This window comes from Suncus etruscus, chromosome X (genome assembly GCF_024139225.1).
Source record: "Suncus etruscus isolate mSunEtr1 chromosome X, mSunEtr1.pri.cur, whole genome shotgun sequence".
NCBI classification, from domain to species: Eukaryota; Metazoa; Chordata; class Mammalia; order Eulipotyphla; family Soricidae; genus Suncus; species Suncus etruscus.
The window spans coordinates 70,887,000-70,901,428 of record NC_064868.1 but is presented as its reverse complement, the minus strand read 5'-3'; the positions used below and the strand labels follow the sequence as shown (position 1 = coordinate 70,901,428).

Sequence of the window (14,429 nt, the reverse complement as noted above, 5' to 3'; positions counted from 1 at the left end):
GACAGCCAGGAGTAACCCCTGAGCAGCGCCGGGTGTGGCCCAAAAACCAAAAACCAAAAAAAAAAAGAAAAAAAAAGAAAAAAAATCTTTTGTTTTCCATAAAGGCTGGACTAGATGGCATTCCCACGAGCAGTGAATGAGAATTCCTTTCTCTCCACATCCCCACCAGCACTGATTGTTCTTTTATTTTGTGATCTGTGCAAGTCTCTGTGGTGTGAGATGGTACCTTATTGTTGTTTAGATTTGCATCTCCCTGATGATTAGTGATGTGTAGCATTTTTTCATGGTTTTTTTGGGGGGGCATCTGTATTTCTTCTTTGAGGAAGCAAATGTTCATTTCTTCTCCCCATTTTTGATGGGGTTAGATGTTTTTTCTTGTTAAGTTCTGTCAGTACCTTGTAGATCTTAGATACTTGCCCCTTATCTGATGGGTATTGTGTGAATAGTTTCTCCCATTATGTGGGTTGCCTTTATATCCTAGTTACTATGTTCTTTGAGGTACAGAAGCTTCTCAGCTTAATATAGTCTTATTTGTTTATCTCTGCTTCTACTTGTTTGGAGTATGATGCTTCCTCCCTGAAGATGCCTTTAGTCTCAATGTCATGGAGTGTTTTTGCCTGTATACCTTATGGTTCCGGGTTTGATACCAAAGCCTTTAATCCATTTGGATTTGACCTTTGTTTGTGGTGATAAATGGAGGCCAGAATGTGCTTTTTTACATATGGCTGACCAGTTGTCCCAACAGCACTTGTTGAAGAGGCTTTCCTTGCTCTATTTTGTGTTTCTTGCCTTTTTACCCAAGATTAATTGATTGTATGTCTGGGAAACACTCTGAATACTCAAATCTATTCCATTGATCTTAGGGACTGCCTTTATTCCAATACCATGCTGCTTTAATGACTATTGCTTTGTAGTACAATTTAAAGTTGAGGAAAGTGATGCCTCCCATATACTTTTTTCCTAAAGGTTGCTTTAGCTATTTGTAGGTGTTTATTGTTCCAAATGAATTTCAGGAGTGTTTGATCCACTTTTTAGAAGATTGTCATGGATATCCTTAAAGGAAGTGCATTAAATCTATACAATGCTTTGAGGAGTATTGGCATTTTTTGTCTCCCCATTCACAATACAGACCAGGCAAATGGCCTGGTTTGAGTTGTATATGGGGAGCATTTGCTGCACCTCTTCTTTCTATACAGTCAGTGTAAAGAATACAACCTGTGGTAAGCATTTGGGAGGCCTTATATTTTCTTTTCTTTTTGATTTTTTTTATATATATAAAAAAAAACCTTCACCAGTGCAACATTCCCATCACCAATATCCCAAATCCTTCTTCCCCACCCCACACCAGGATCCCTGATTGATTTTTTTCTGGTAACTCTTAGCAAACTGAGTCAGTGGTTCAAAGGGAGAAAACAAGAATACTATGCTACAAGAATTTTACTGTGTCAGAATTTCCCAAGCCACCCTCATAATACTCAGGGCCATGCTTGGCAGTACATGTGGAATCACATAGAAAATAGAGCTACGGGTGGGGCTGGAGAGATAGCATGGAGGTAAGGCGCTTGCCTTTCATGCAGAAGGTCATCAGTTAGAATCCCAGCGTCCCATATGGTCCCCCGTGCCTGCCAGGAGCAATTTCTGAGCATGGAGCCAGGAGTAACCCCTGAGCACTGCCGGGTGTGACCCCAAAAAAAAAAACCGCAAAAAAAAAAAATAGAGCTACGGTTGGCAGCATACTATGTATGTGCCTTTCCTCCTATACTATCTTACAAGACCCTAGCTTACTGTTTCTTTATGCCATGAAGCAGTTTTGTTTTATTTTGGAACCATAATCTGTGGTGCTCAGGACTTACACTCTTGGATCTGGCTCATTCTGGGCAGGGATCTGGGGGCCATAAGGGGTGCTGGCCCCTGGAATCTTTTCTGTGAGTGAGGCAAATCTAGTGTTAAGAGGCAGGTAGGACAGAGGACTAAATGTGGACACTGATGGTTCAAAACTATAAAGACATAGTACAATAGATAGGACACTTGCTTTGCATGCAGATGACCACAGTTCAATCCCATATGTTCCCCAAGCCTGCCAGAAGTGATTCCTGAGTGCAGAGCCAAGAGTAACCCCTGAAGAACTCAGATATGGCCCAAGAACCCAGCAAACAAAACACAGGCTATAACTACAATACTTAATTAAAACTTCTACTACAGATACTCCTCGCTTAACGACCTACCTGTTTAGCGACCGCTCGCACATCTCTTCCCCATTATTTCATTTTATTTTATTTTAAATATCCTTTTTCCATCTTGTACACTCTACAGTACAGTACTGTGGTTTTTGGTGCTTTGATGTACCTACTTTACTAACTTTACATTCTGTAATACATTGCAGTACTGTGTGTAAATTACACACATGCAACCTATGCAAATTAAAACAAGTGGAAGTTTTCAGTTTCATCTTTCTAGTTATTTTACTTATTCAGAATACTACGCATATACTGTACTACTGTATACAGTACATGCAGTTCCTCACTTAACGACCAATTCACTTAACGACCAAGTCTTTGAAATGGAACTTGGTCATTAAGCGAGGAGTATCTGTACTTGCTGCTACCATTACGATTTATGGGGTGCTTTCTATATATGGGATCCAAATACTCTTATAGGCTTTCTAACTTTATTAACTTAATCTTTAAGACTAACTTACAGAGTAGGTGCAGTTGTTGTCTCTATTCCTCATATGAGAAGCTGAGGCAGACTGATTAACTTGATAGGCTCACTAAGTTGGTTAGCGTAGCTTAGCTTCAAACCTTTGTAGATGAATCTGAAGCTGGCCACTATTTACATACCTTTCTGGTTCTAAGTATCACTGAGTTCTTCTATCATCACCATCACTGTGTTCATCAGTTCCTTTCAGAAGGTATACCAGGTGATGCTCAGGGGTTACTCCTTCATTCAGGAATTATTCCTACTTGTGCTCATGGGACCATGTAGGATGCTGGATCAGTTATGTGCAAGACAATAGCCCACTGTACTATTGCTATAACCCCTTTAAGTTTTGTTTTGTTTTGGGAACACATCTGACAGCACTTGGGTTACTTCTGGACTCTTCACTCAGGAATTCTTTCTGGTGGTGCTCAGGGGACTATATGGAATGCCAGGATCAAAGCCAGGTCAACCAAGTGCAACACCCTACCACTGTACTAACACTCCTGCCCCAAGTTTCTAAACTTTACAGTTTATAACAGAGTACTGCTTTATCATAAAGAAACTTAAACCTGAGTGTTTTTAGACATTTTGTCCCTTATTTTCTTCTCCCTGGGTTAGCTTACTCCAGCTTTTCCATCTCAACCTAATTGTTTATTACAGTCCATCATTTTTCTAACTGTCCTAATCCATCTCATAGTACCTGGATATATGACATATGTCCACTGTTTTGATATCTATGCTTCTTAACACTGGGAAAGTTCTTTTCTTTAATATTTTTAAAACATTTGGGCAGTTAATAAATTGTGACTAGTAGACTTTCATACCTGAACAATCCCAGCACTAGTCACTCAGCACAGCTGTTCACTTCCTTCCAACATTATCCCAAGGTTCCTCACTCACCCTCTCCACCCACCTTGATAAGCTTCCTACTGAAGACAAGTTCTCAGTTTCTTTTGCCTTTGGGCATTATTTTCTTTTTTTTTGTGGTTTTTGGGTCACACCCAGCAGTGCTCAGGGGTTACTCCTGGCTCCATGCTCAGAAATTGCTCCTGGCAGGCACGGGGGACCGTATGGGACGCTGGGATTCGAACCGATGACCTCTTGCATGAAAGGCAAACGCCTTACCTCCATGCTATCTCTCCAGCCCCTGGGCATTATTTTCTTATTCTGCTTCTTCATATACTATATATGAGAGTGATCACTCTATTTCTGTCCCTCTCCTTTAAACTGACTTCATTCAGCATTATATTCACTAGCTCTGTCCACATGGTAGCCAATGTCATGATTTTGTTTTTTGTTATAGCCAAGTAGTATTCAATTGGAAGAACTGTTTTGTATCTGGGTGTAATTTAATATGTATGTTTGATTTAGCAAAAGTTAGCTTTTCCACATTCCTCTTTTCTGCTATTCTTCCTAAGATTAGAAGCCAAATGACTACAACTCTATTAATCAAGTGGCTTCCTGAGGATTCAAATCCAACTGTTTCTAATGGCTTTCCTTAAGATTAAGGACACCATCCCCAGAATTCCTTCTGTAATCTCCTAATGTGTCATTGAACAGATAGATCACTCCTTTCTTTTTATAAGAACAGGTTTTTATTTGGAAATTTTGAGGATGGGAGGAAGAGGAAGAGAAAGAGAGGGGAATGCACCCAAGACATACCACAGGTATGGAGAGAGCCCCTGTATATAACCTAGCATTAGAATAGGAAAGTACACATCCCAAAAGAGGAAATAAAGATGACATGTGCATGCAAGGACCATGTGTATGGGCCAACAACACACATGTGCACCAGATCACCCCTTTCTGAACCACACGATAACTAAAGCAAGCAGATTTCCTTCGGAACTGGCATTCATTTCCCTGGCTTTCTTAACTGTAAGGAGGAAGGATATTCTTCCTCAAAATAGTCTTTAGTGAGGGTTTATAGTAATTAACACACAATTGTAGGAAGAACTGAGTTGACAGTGACAAAATGCACAATAGAAATATCTTAGAATTCACAACTGGAAAACACTGGAGTTTTTGTTCTCTCCTACTTTTCTTCAGTCCACCCCATAATCTGACTAGGTCACAATTTTAAAGAATTAGACTTGTTAGATACATATGGGTATAACAATATCTGATCATTTTCATTTAGGAATGTATATATATAGGAATCTTATAAGGTATTAGCAACCTCCTATGAAGGATGTATTATCTGAGATAATATACCTTTTTATAATAACACATATATTGGCCAAGACTATTCAAACTTTGAACTGCTTAGCTCTGAATTCTGGCTGATTCCTAGACCAAAGCATAGGAATGACATACATAACATACATCTTACTTTTATTTTTAAAACAGATTTTAATTTAAAGAACAATGATTTACAATGTTATTAATAGTTGAGTTTTAGGCATATAGCATTACAACATATATCATCATTTTATAAAATTATTTCAAGGCTGAGATACACTTCACTGCATTCTACTGTTTCCTAAAGTGGTCTTTACTGATCTGAGGCAGCCCTGGAATGATAAGGAGGTCAACAGTATCTTTGGGTACACCTGAAGGGACACTTTCTGTTTTGTTCCCTTAAAGAAGGTAGATAGGTAAATCACAGCTACTGAGACTTTAATACAAATGATTTTGATCCAGGAGAACTGAATTATAATCAGCACTCTAGGTTAAGAAATCTGAGGCTTAGGCTGGAGAAACAGTACAGTGGGAAGGGCACTTGATTTACACACAGCCAACCTGGGTTTAAGCCTTGCATCCCATATAGTCCCATCACTACCACCAGGAGTAATCCTGAGCTCAGGTCCATGAGTAAGCATTAAACAGCACTGGGTGTGCCCACCCCCCAGCAAATAAAGAAAAAAATGAGGCTGAGATGCTAGGGTCATCTGGATGGTAAAGAAAAAAAAGAAATTTTAGCTCCCTATATCAGAAGTATAGTTTAAAAGAAGAGGAAAAAACTAGTCTTTAGCCACTTGATGAAAATTCATAGTCAGTTTCAGTTCGGAATTGAACAGCGTTTAGAAGCCCAACTCCTGCACTTAAAAAGATAATTTTTGAAGCTGTACTTGAATGAATGACATATCTGAAAACCATCAGAGAACAGAGATCGCAGAGCACATGAGCATCCCCAAATCTGGAGTCACAGCCTCTCAAAGAGTTCTCTAGAACACTTTAGGGAAATACATGCTGGGGATATAAACAGGTGATTGAATATGAAACAGTATGAGAAACTAATCCAAAATTAAGAGGGGAAATGAAGAGAAGGACACCATAGTAATTTGAGCAATTTAGTATCTACAACTACAGAAAACATTAAGGACAATTCTACTCTTGATCACCTTATACTAAATGCCTACTAAGGGGGCTCTGGAGATAGTGCAATGGGTAGAGTGCTGACCTAACTTTGATCCCCAGTACCCTATATGTTCCCCCCAACGCCTCCAAGTTTGATCCCTGAGTACCAAACAAGGAGTAATTCCTGAGCACTTTCAAAAAATAAAACAAAACAAAATAAGTATCTACCTCTGTTTTGATTATCCATCTGATTATACCAAATGCAGAATTATACTTCAGATTCAAAATTATCAGTCATGTTAACGCCAAGAAAAAAAGTTTGAAGAAAGAAAACAAGCATCAAAACTAGATTCAGATATAATGCAGATTTTATAAATGATCAGAGGACTTAAAATAAGTATAAAAGGGCCAAACAAACAGCTCAATAAACTGAGCACATGCTTTGCAAGCAGGAAACCTGGGTTAAACCCCCAGCAACTCATGCCCCCCTCAGTACTTCTTAGAGTGAGTCCAGAGCCCAGAGTAGCCTCAAACCTCAAAGCTTCAGGTCTGTGACTTGTAAATCAATATATTTCATGATGAATATGTTAATAACGGATAGACACAGTAGACAACAGTTGGGAAAGTAAGGTAAAGACCATTTGCACATTCAGGACAGATTCAAGTAGTTGAGACCAGCTGTATTGTCTTGAAAAGTTCATTAGAAGTGTCTCTTTAGAACTGTACAAATAGTGCCTGTGATTTGGCTGTGGGCGACAGAAATGGAGGGTTGTTTTTGAAGCAACCAATGCTGGCCTGAGGAGAGGCTTGCTTCCTGGGAAAATTAGGGGGACCACCAGATATCACATGCGTTGCCATTTCAAATAAGAGATACACAAAGTAGGCTGTTGTTGTCTGGAGAAATCACTGCCACTCACTATCAGTGGTAGTCTCCTGTGTTTATAGGATCCCCTCCCCCTCGGAACCGGATCCCCTCCCCCTTGGAACCCCTTCCCACTTTTAGTGGATGCCACCCTTCGTGGAGACCCCGATAAAGCAATGAAAGAATTTGAGATGCCTATCCCAACACTCCCCAAACAATACGATTACAGATCTTTTATCCCATCCTGGCGTGCTGACACACCCTTTTATCCTCAAGGAAATATGGCGGTCCTGATGGGGGGGAGAGGAAGTGGTCAGACAAGAACTAGTCTGGGGGTTCTCATGCACATACCAAGGGGCGCTTTGGTATCCCTCCGCGGCTCTCCAGCGCAGCCCCCCCAACTTGCTGATAGCGGGGTCTGCATGCCAATCACGGGCGGATCCCGCATGTTGAAAGGCCAGGGAAGCAAGGGGTGGTCGCCACGTAGATCATTTGGGGGCCAGCGTATGGAGGCCACCGCGAGTTCTCCCGCCCCTGGGCGGTCGCTCCCGCCGTCTCCGCCCCCCCCGGGTCGGGATTCGCGCGGGGACTGGGGGGCTTCGAGCCGTGTCACCCCCGTCTCCCTCCGCCCCTTGCACCCGCCCTCGCAGCCCGCTTCGTGCCGCAGTGTGCGCAGCCCCTGGTCAGTCGGAGGCGGCGGTGCGGGCGAGCAGCAAGCAGCGGGTCTCTTGGAAGCAGAATCTCGGCTCCGGGAATCCCGTCGCAGAGCAGCGCCAGGAGGGGGGCAGCCCGCCGATCTGGGCCTTGAGCCTGCCCAGGCAAGTCGGGGAGCCCGGGGCGGGGACGCGAAGGACAGAGGCTTCGGCTTCGTCTCCGTCTCCGCCTGGGGCTGCCTTTCGGGGGCCCCGATCGTGGTCCCCGATCGTGGTCCTCGATCGTGGAGGACGGGAGGACGGGAGGGCCGAAGGGGCCAAGACCCTGGCGGCGGGGTGGGGGGGGCAAAAAAGCCATCGCGGCGGGCCAGACCGCGGGCGATCGGGGCTGATCAGCGGGCTCCCCTCCCCCCTTGCTAATTGCGCCGGCAGCCCCGGGCCCAGCTTTGCGGGGCCCCGCGCCCCACCCTTTATGGCGTCCGGGCTTTTGCAGAGAAGTGGGGGGATGGGGAGAAATGGCGGAGCTGAGCTCGAGCTGTTGGGGGAGGTCCTGCAAAGGCTGGGCGGGGTCCTTGGCTCTGCAGCTGGACATTCCGGGGGGCCGCTGGGAGCGGGGAGCTCTTCGCACTTGTTGCATCTTGTTGCATCTTAGGGTTAGCGTATTCATCAAAGGGCAACTGCGAGTGGGTAAATTAAAAACATCAAGAGGGAAATTGACCAGAGGCCGCTGTAGCATTGTCTCCGCTGTTCGCATCCTGCTTCCAATTTAGTTTAGTCTGAAACAAAGTAGATCGACCCTCGCCCAGGAGGATCCATGTAAAGACGAATTTTCCTGTTTGCCCATCTTTTTGCTTTAGGGTTCTCAGCAGTCCTATTTAATATAGATTGGTGGGGGGGGAGGTATTCTCTTTCAGAATAGACCGAAAACCGTCAAGGAATCATGAAAATAGGTTTCCTCTGAAATTTCTGAAAATTTCCATCTCCATGGGGTCTTTTTTAGTAGCTGCGACATCAAAAAATGATGGACGACCATGGGGGCGGGAGAAGTGTGTTTACGTAATGTCTGGTTCTTGAAAATGAGTTGCAGGATCCGATTTCCAGTTTGATTGCTCGTTGTTTTTTATTTTTATTATGAACGTTCTGTTTTTCTAAAATGGCAGTATAATCACTGGGCTTTTTGCTCAACCTCCATCCTTTCTTCTCTGCAGGGTGTCATTTTTTTTCCAGAGGGAGAATTGCATTAACTGAGAAGATAACATCTGCTGGCCCCTACTGGTGAGTAGAGGTAGTGCATAAAATAGGAGCTGTATATGGGTGAAGAGGGCTATGCAAAAATAGTATTGAAATTACAGTTCCTATTATTTTCCTTACCTACTTTCTAAGATGACAGTGTTCGACTCTGCTTTGGGGCCTCCTATTTTTGTTTAGGATGACAAAAACCTCCACTCTTCTGGAAAAATGACCCGAGTTGGTAGAAGTTATAAATAGATAAACTACATATTAGGTAATTGCCGACCGGTTAAAAACACTTAAAGGTGGCACTTAATATAAAATGTATGTGTCATGACCCTTTCCAGGAAATATTAATACAACGTAACTTCTTGTGCTTTTAGCCATTGATTTTTTTTTTTTGTTTCTTCATGTGACGTTCTTTTTACAGGTGCCTCTAAAAATCTGTGATTTGCTGTTTACTTCGAATATAATTCACGTGGAACTTAGGTAAGTGTGATTAATTGAGAATGAAAATTAGCTGTTGCCAATTGGGTTATTGTAGCAACCATCTTTCAATTATCTAGACATCTTTATAGATATTTAGGATAGAAATGAGTGGGCAAACTATGAGAAAACTAAAGGCAAAAATGTGTTTTATAACCAAATTTCTTGTTTTGGAAAGGCAGGTATTGGGTTTAGAAAACAGTACATAGCTACCAAAATTAAATTCCAGCCCCTTCTATATCTTTGTTTATAGGTGTTCCTGTGAATTGGCCTGGGACTTAAGACGGAGGAGAGGATTGTACCAAATCAGTACAGGTTGGTGTGAGATTTTATATATATATATATATATATATATATATATATATAGGCTTAGTGTTGTATATAGAGGGGCTCAATATTCCTTAAACTCACCTCTTTTCAACATCCTTTTATATTCCTTTCTGATACAGAGAAATGGGCGTGGTGGTAGTAGTATCTGAGGAGATGTTAGGTACTAATAGTTGTATAGAAAGGATGATAAGGGGACAGTCTTTTGTTGTTATCCCTCTATCATGTCCTTCTGTTTGTATATCCATGTGGAAAAGCACATTTGAAAAAAACTCAAAGCCAGTTTTTTTTCCACCTCAGGTCCATTTCCATTGGTGACTGAACAATTCTTGGAGTGGCAGAAGACCTGTTGCCAACAGGTCTGCACCTAGAAGCCGTCATCTTCTGAAGCCTGAGGTGTCTTACTGGCAGCTGCTGCCTGGAAAGTGTATCTGCTAACAGTTGACTAACTTCCTATAGAGTTTAGCTCTGATCTTGTGAAAGAGTATTTACACATTGACTTTGAACAACCAGTACCGTATATCTATAGCTAGCATATAACTAGGCTTCAACCATGGCTGGAAGTAAGAATGGACGTAGAAACAAGGCAAGACATGGAAAAGGGGCTGGGGGAAAAGCTGAAGCAGAGAAAGTGGCTACTCCTGCAGTCAAACAAGTAGCCAAGACCCAAGCCAAATCAGTAGCCAAGGCACCACCTCAGGCAGCTCCCAAAGCAGAGGTGAAGGCTGGGTCTAAGAACAAGAATGTTAATGAGAAAAAGAAGGGGCGGGCCGGTAATGTTCCAAAAGCTGAGGATGTGGCCCCTAAAAAGAATCAGCTGTGTTCTGTTACTGAGCCCAAAGCAGAATGTAAAGAGAAATCTGGTAAATCTAAAGCAGAATGTAAAGAGAAGCCTGGCAATGATACCTGGTTCTTGGGTGGAGAGGAGTCCAGTGCTGATTCTTGGTTCTGGAAGGGAGAAGAAGCTTATAGTCGTTCTAGTGTTAAGAATGAAGGGAAAACTAAGAACACTGGCACCAAAAAGTCTGAGGCTCTGGGTGCAACTGGTTACAAGCCTAAGGTGGGAGGTGATGATGAAGAGGAAGAGAACGTTATTGGGAGTTGGTTTTGGGATGGCGATGAAACCAGTTTTGATCCTAATCCTAAACCTGTGAGCAGGATTGTTAAACCCCAGGCTATTGATGAAATTAATGAGAAAAATAGGCCCAAGGATTGGTCTGAGGTAACTATTTGGCCTAAGGCCCCTGCTGTAACTCCAGCAGTATTGGGGTATAGATCCCAATCTCAATCTGAGGCAAGGCCACCTTCATATATTGTCCTGGGATCACTTGAGGAAAATGCTCAATCTGCGCCTGCAGGAGCAGGAGCTGCAGCGGCGGCAGCTTCCCTTCCTAAGACCATTGGCGCATATACACAGTCTGTTCCTGAGTATCCATTCGGATCTGAACCTTGCACTCAGACTATAGAGGAGATTAGACGCCAAATCAAGATCAGAGAGATGAATGGCATTAAGCCGTTTGCTTGCCCTTGCAAAATGGAATGCTACATGGACTCTGAGGAATTTGAAAAACTTATTAGCTTACTTAAATCGACTACTGATCCCCTCATTCATAAAATAGCTCAAATCGCTATGGGGATCATTGATGTTCATCCATTTGCCCAAGAGTTCATTAATGAAGTGGGCGTGGTGACACTTATTGAGAGCTTACTCAGTTTTCCTTCCTCTGAAATGAGAAAAAAGGCTGTCATTACTCTAAATCCTCCTTCTGTGGATGAAAGACAGCGCAAGGTTGAGTTACATGTTAAACATATGTGCAAGGAAACCATGGCTTTCCCTTTGAATTCACCTGGACAGCAGTCTGGATTAAAGGTACTTGGACAGCTGACTGCGAATGCTAACAATCACCACATTGTTGCTAGTTATTTCACAGAATTTTTCAATTTGCTGTCCATTGGAAATCGTAAGACCAGAAATCTTGTTCTGAAAGTTCTTTTGAATCTGTCTGAAAATCCAGCTGCAGCCAGAGACATGATCGATACCAAAGCTCTGGCAGCATTAAAACTAATTTTTAACCAGAAGGAGGCAAAAGCCAATCTTGTTAGTGCTGTGGCCATCTTTATTAACATAAAAGAGCATATCAGAAAGGGTTCGTTAATGGTTGTGGATCACCAGAGTTACAATACACTGATGGCCATTTTCCGTGAGGTTAAAGTGATCATTGAAACTATGTAAAGGAACCACAAAGAAACATACATTGAATCAGTCTCAACTCTTAATAGGCTGTTTCCAAAGAGTTTGCCCAAGTTTTGGCTACTACCGTGTGCATATTGTACGTCATATCGTTAACACAGTGTCACCGTGACAGTCCGGGTTTGAGCTAGATGATTTTTGCAGTATCAAATGAATATTACATCGTGAGCTGAAAATATCTTGAATTTTATCTTGTGTATTTTGAGTACCTTGTGTATTTTGTGTATTTTAATATTTTAGGATAGTGAACCAGTTCAACAAATGTAAGCTAACTTGTTCATTAGTATCTACTTAGATTTGTGGCTTCAAGTAGCAAAAAAGAATTTGTGACTTTAGTTACACAGTAAGGTGATGTATCTACACAAAAAGATAACTAGTAGTACATAGATTTTCACACACACCAAACACAAATTCATTGCCAGTGATGTACTCTTTAACACATAGTGGAAGCATAAGGAGTGTTTAATGTCAGAGGGATTGCTTTTTTCCTACCTATGCCACTGAGATGGTATCAGTCAGCTCATTTAATAACAGAAAAGCCCCTAAACTGCAACATGTAATGTTTAATTTTGAGTTTGCTGTTACCATTTTAATTTAAATGGTTAGGCTATTTTACACTCATCACAGAAGATAAAGGGAGTAGGTATGAAAAGGAAGCATTTCCTAAGTACCTACTTTTATGTCAGACACTTGGCAGTGTATTTTACATTTTTCCTTTTCACAATTATCTTGAGCTAGGAACTGCTACTTTTTTTATTACTGAATTCATACTAGATACACTCACTACATTGAGAGTTATGTAGGTTGGATCTTCCTAGATTTCCTACACCAGACAGTTGGCATAGATATTTTGTCTGAGAGTAAAATGCATTATCATTAATGTTCCTCCCTTTTACTTATTTTAGGTAGTGGCTTTCAAAGCCCATAGACTGATTTTAACAATTCAGTCAAACAGTTACTGTGATGCCATTGCAAGGCCTTACATATTTTAACTTCCTCTAACTGCACATATCCATTAAACATTTGGCTATACCTAGCTAGGGGAGAGTAGTAGAAAAGTGAGATGAATATGTGCATTTGATCTGGCACTAAGTGGGAAATAGTAAATATTTCACACTTTTGAATGAACAAGTTATATGTGGATTTGATCTGGCACTAAGTGGGAAATAGTAAATATTTCACACTTTTGAATGAACAAGTTAGATGCACCATCGAATAAGAGTTGGCTACATACCCTTCCTATATTTGTCCATATGTACTTCTATTGTGAAGGAACTGATACCATACTATACATTATTTTGTATATTTTAAATGATTTTTCTTGTAAAACCATGTGAGATATATATAAATATAAACCACTTGTGATGTTTTGAATCATAGATGTAAGGAAAGCAGTCCCCACCTTGTACTAGTGCACAAGTCAATTTCCTGCTTTTGTACCTGCAAACACTACAAGATAAATGGTTGAAGTTGCATAATTGCCTTCCCTGGAATTCATTAAACCAATGCAGGAAATATTGGAAAGATACTACTGCTTCTGTTTTCATCGTGCTTAGAAAACTTTATGGTCTAGAAAGCATTCCCAGGATTTTGAAGCAATGACTGTTCTCTCAGGATCATGTTATAGGAATTAAAACCTTTCATCTGAGCTGAAGAGAATTTAAAGGCTATATGAAAATGTGTAGGGTCCTATGCTTTGAGATATGTGAAGGATTCACTTGAAACAAGATCAGACTGTAAATGCTGTTATTTGCTTTCTCCCCAGTAACTTGTGAACTTCTTTCTATGTTAATAAAACTTATAAAACGTAATTTTAACCTTGTAATGTTTTTCCTGCATTAACAATTGATGCCTGGACCCATGCAGGTTTAATTGCAGGTCAGGTTAGGCAAGAATCACTGGTGAGACACCAAGTCACTTGAACATTGCATTGGTAGTGTTCTAATAGTTTTATTATTTCTACTTTTATTACTACATACAGATATAATTTTGTTTTGGTCACACCCCCACTGTGCTCAAGAGCTTTCTCCTGGCTCTATGCTTAGGATTGTTTCCTGGCTAGACTCTGGGACCTTATGTTGTGGCAAGGATTAAACCTGAGTTGGCCTCAGCGAGACGTGCTCTGCACTCTCTCCAGCTCTCCACAACTGTATTTTTAAGAGATTCTGGATTTAGTTTTGGGCCTACACCTGAAGATACTCCTGGCTCTACACCCTGGCTGGTTCAGGGACCATATGAGGTACCAGAGATTGAACCTGGGTCAGCTGCATGCAAAATAAACACCCTACCTGCTATACTATGACTCTTGCCCCAGAAATGTATGATTTTCTGAAAGCATTTCCACTTGATTTATAGTATTCCTATTTAGGTGTTGGGATAGGAGAGATGGCTCAACAGACTGGAGCACATAGTCTTCAAGGCCCAGATTTGATCCTGAGCACTGCATGATTCCCCTCAGTTACTAGGAGTCACTCCAAGCACAGACTTTAGTAGACCCCCAAAAAATGCCAGGTGGAGGTTACTCAATTTTTATTACTTAAACACCAGAGATACAAGGTAACTTAATAATATAGTTTTTCCACAGATACAAAGATATTCATAACTGAGTTTCAGACATGAA

The 14,429-nt window shown here is 41.4% G+C and overlaps 1 protein-coding gene and 1 non-coding gene across 2 annotated transcripts; one reads left to right on the top strand and one right to left on the bottom strand.

Moving 5' to 3' along the window:
• Nucleotides 1-1,104: 1,104 nt before the first annotated feature.
• LOC125999813 (small nucleolar RNA SNORA51) lies at nt 1,105-1,238 on the bottom strand. The gene has a single exon (XR_007492282.1). It is a non-coding gene; the product is annotated as a small nucleolar RNA SNORA51 (small nucleolar RNA).
• A 7,536-nt stretch (nt 1,239-8,774) lies between these two features.
• On the top strand, nt 8,775-11,807 carry LOC125998576 (protein BHLHb9-like). Its single transcript, XM_049766609.1, has 4 exons — nt 8,775-8,790; nt 9,176-9,234; nt 9,485-9,546; nt 9,859-11,807. Exon 4 carries the CDS (start codon nt 10,112-10,114, stop codon nt 11,789-11,791), a length of 1,680 nt encoding a protein of 559 aa, XP_049622566.1. The 5' UTR covers nt 8,775-8,790; nt 9,176-9,234; nt 9,485-9,546; nt 9,859-10,111; the 3' UTR covers nt 11,792-11,807.
• The last annotated feature ends 2,622 nt before the right edge of the window (nt 11,808-14,429 follow it).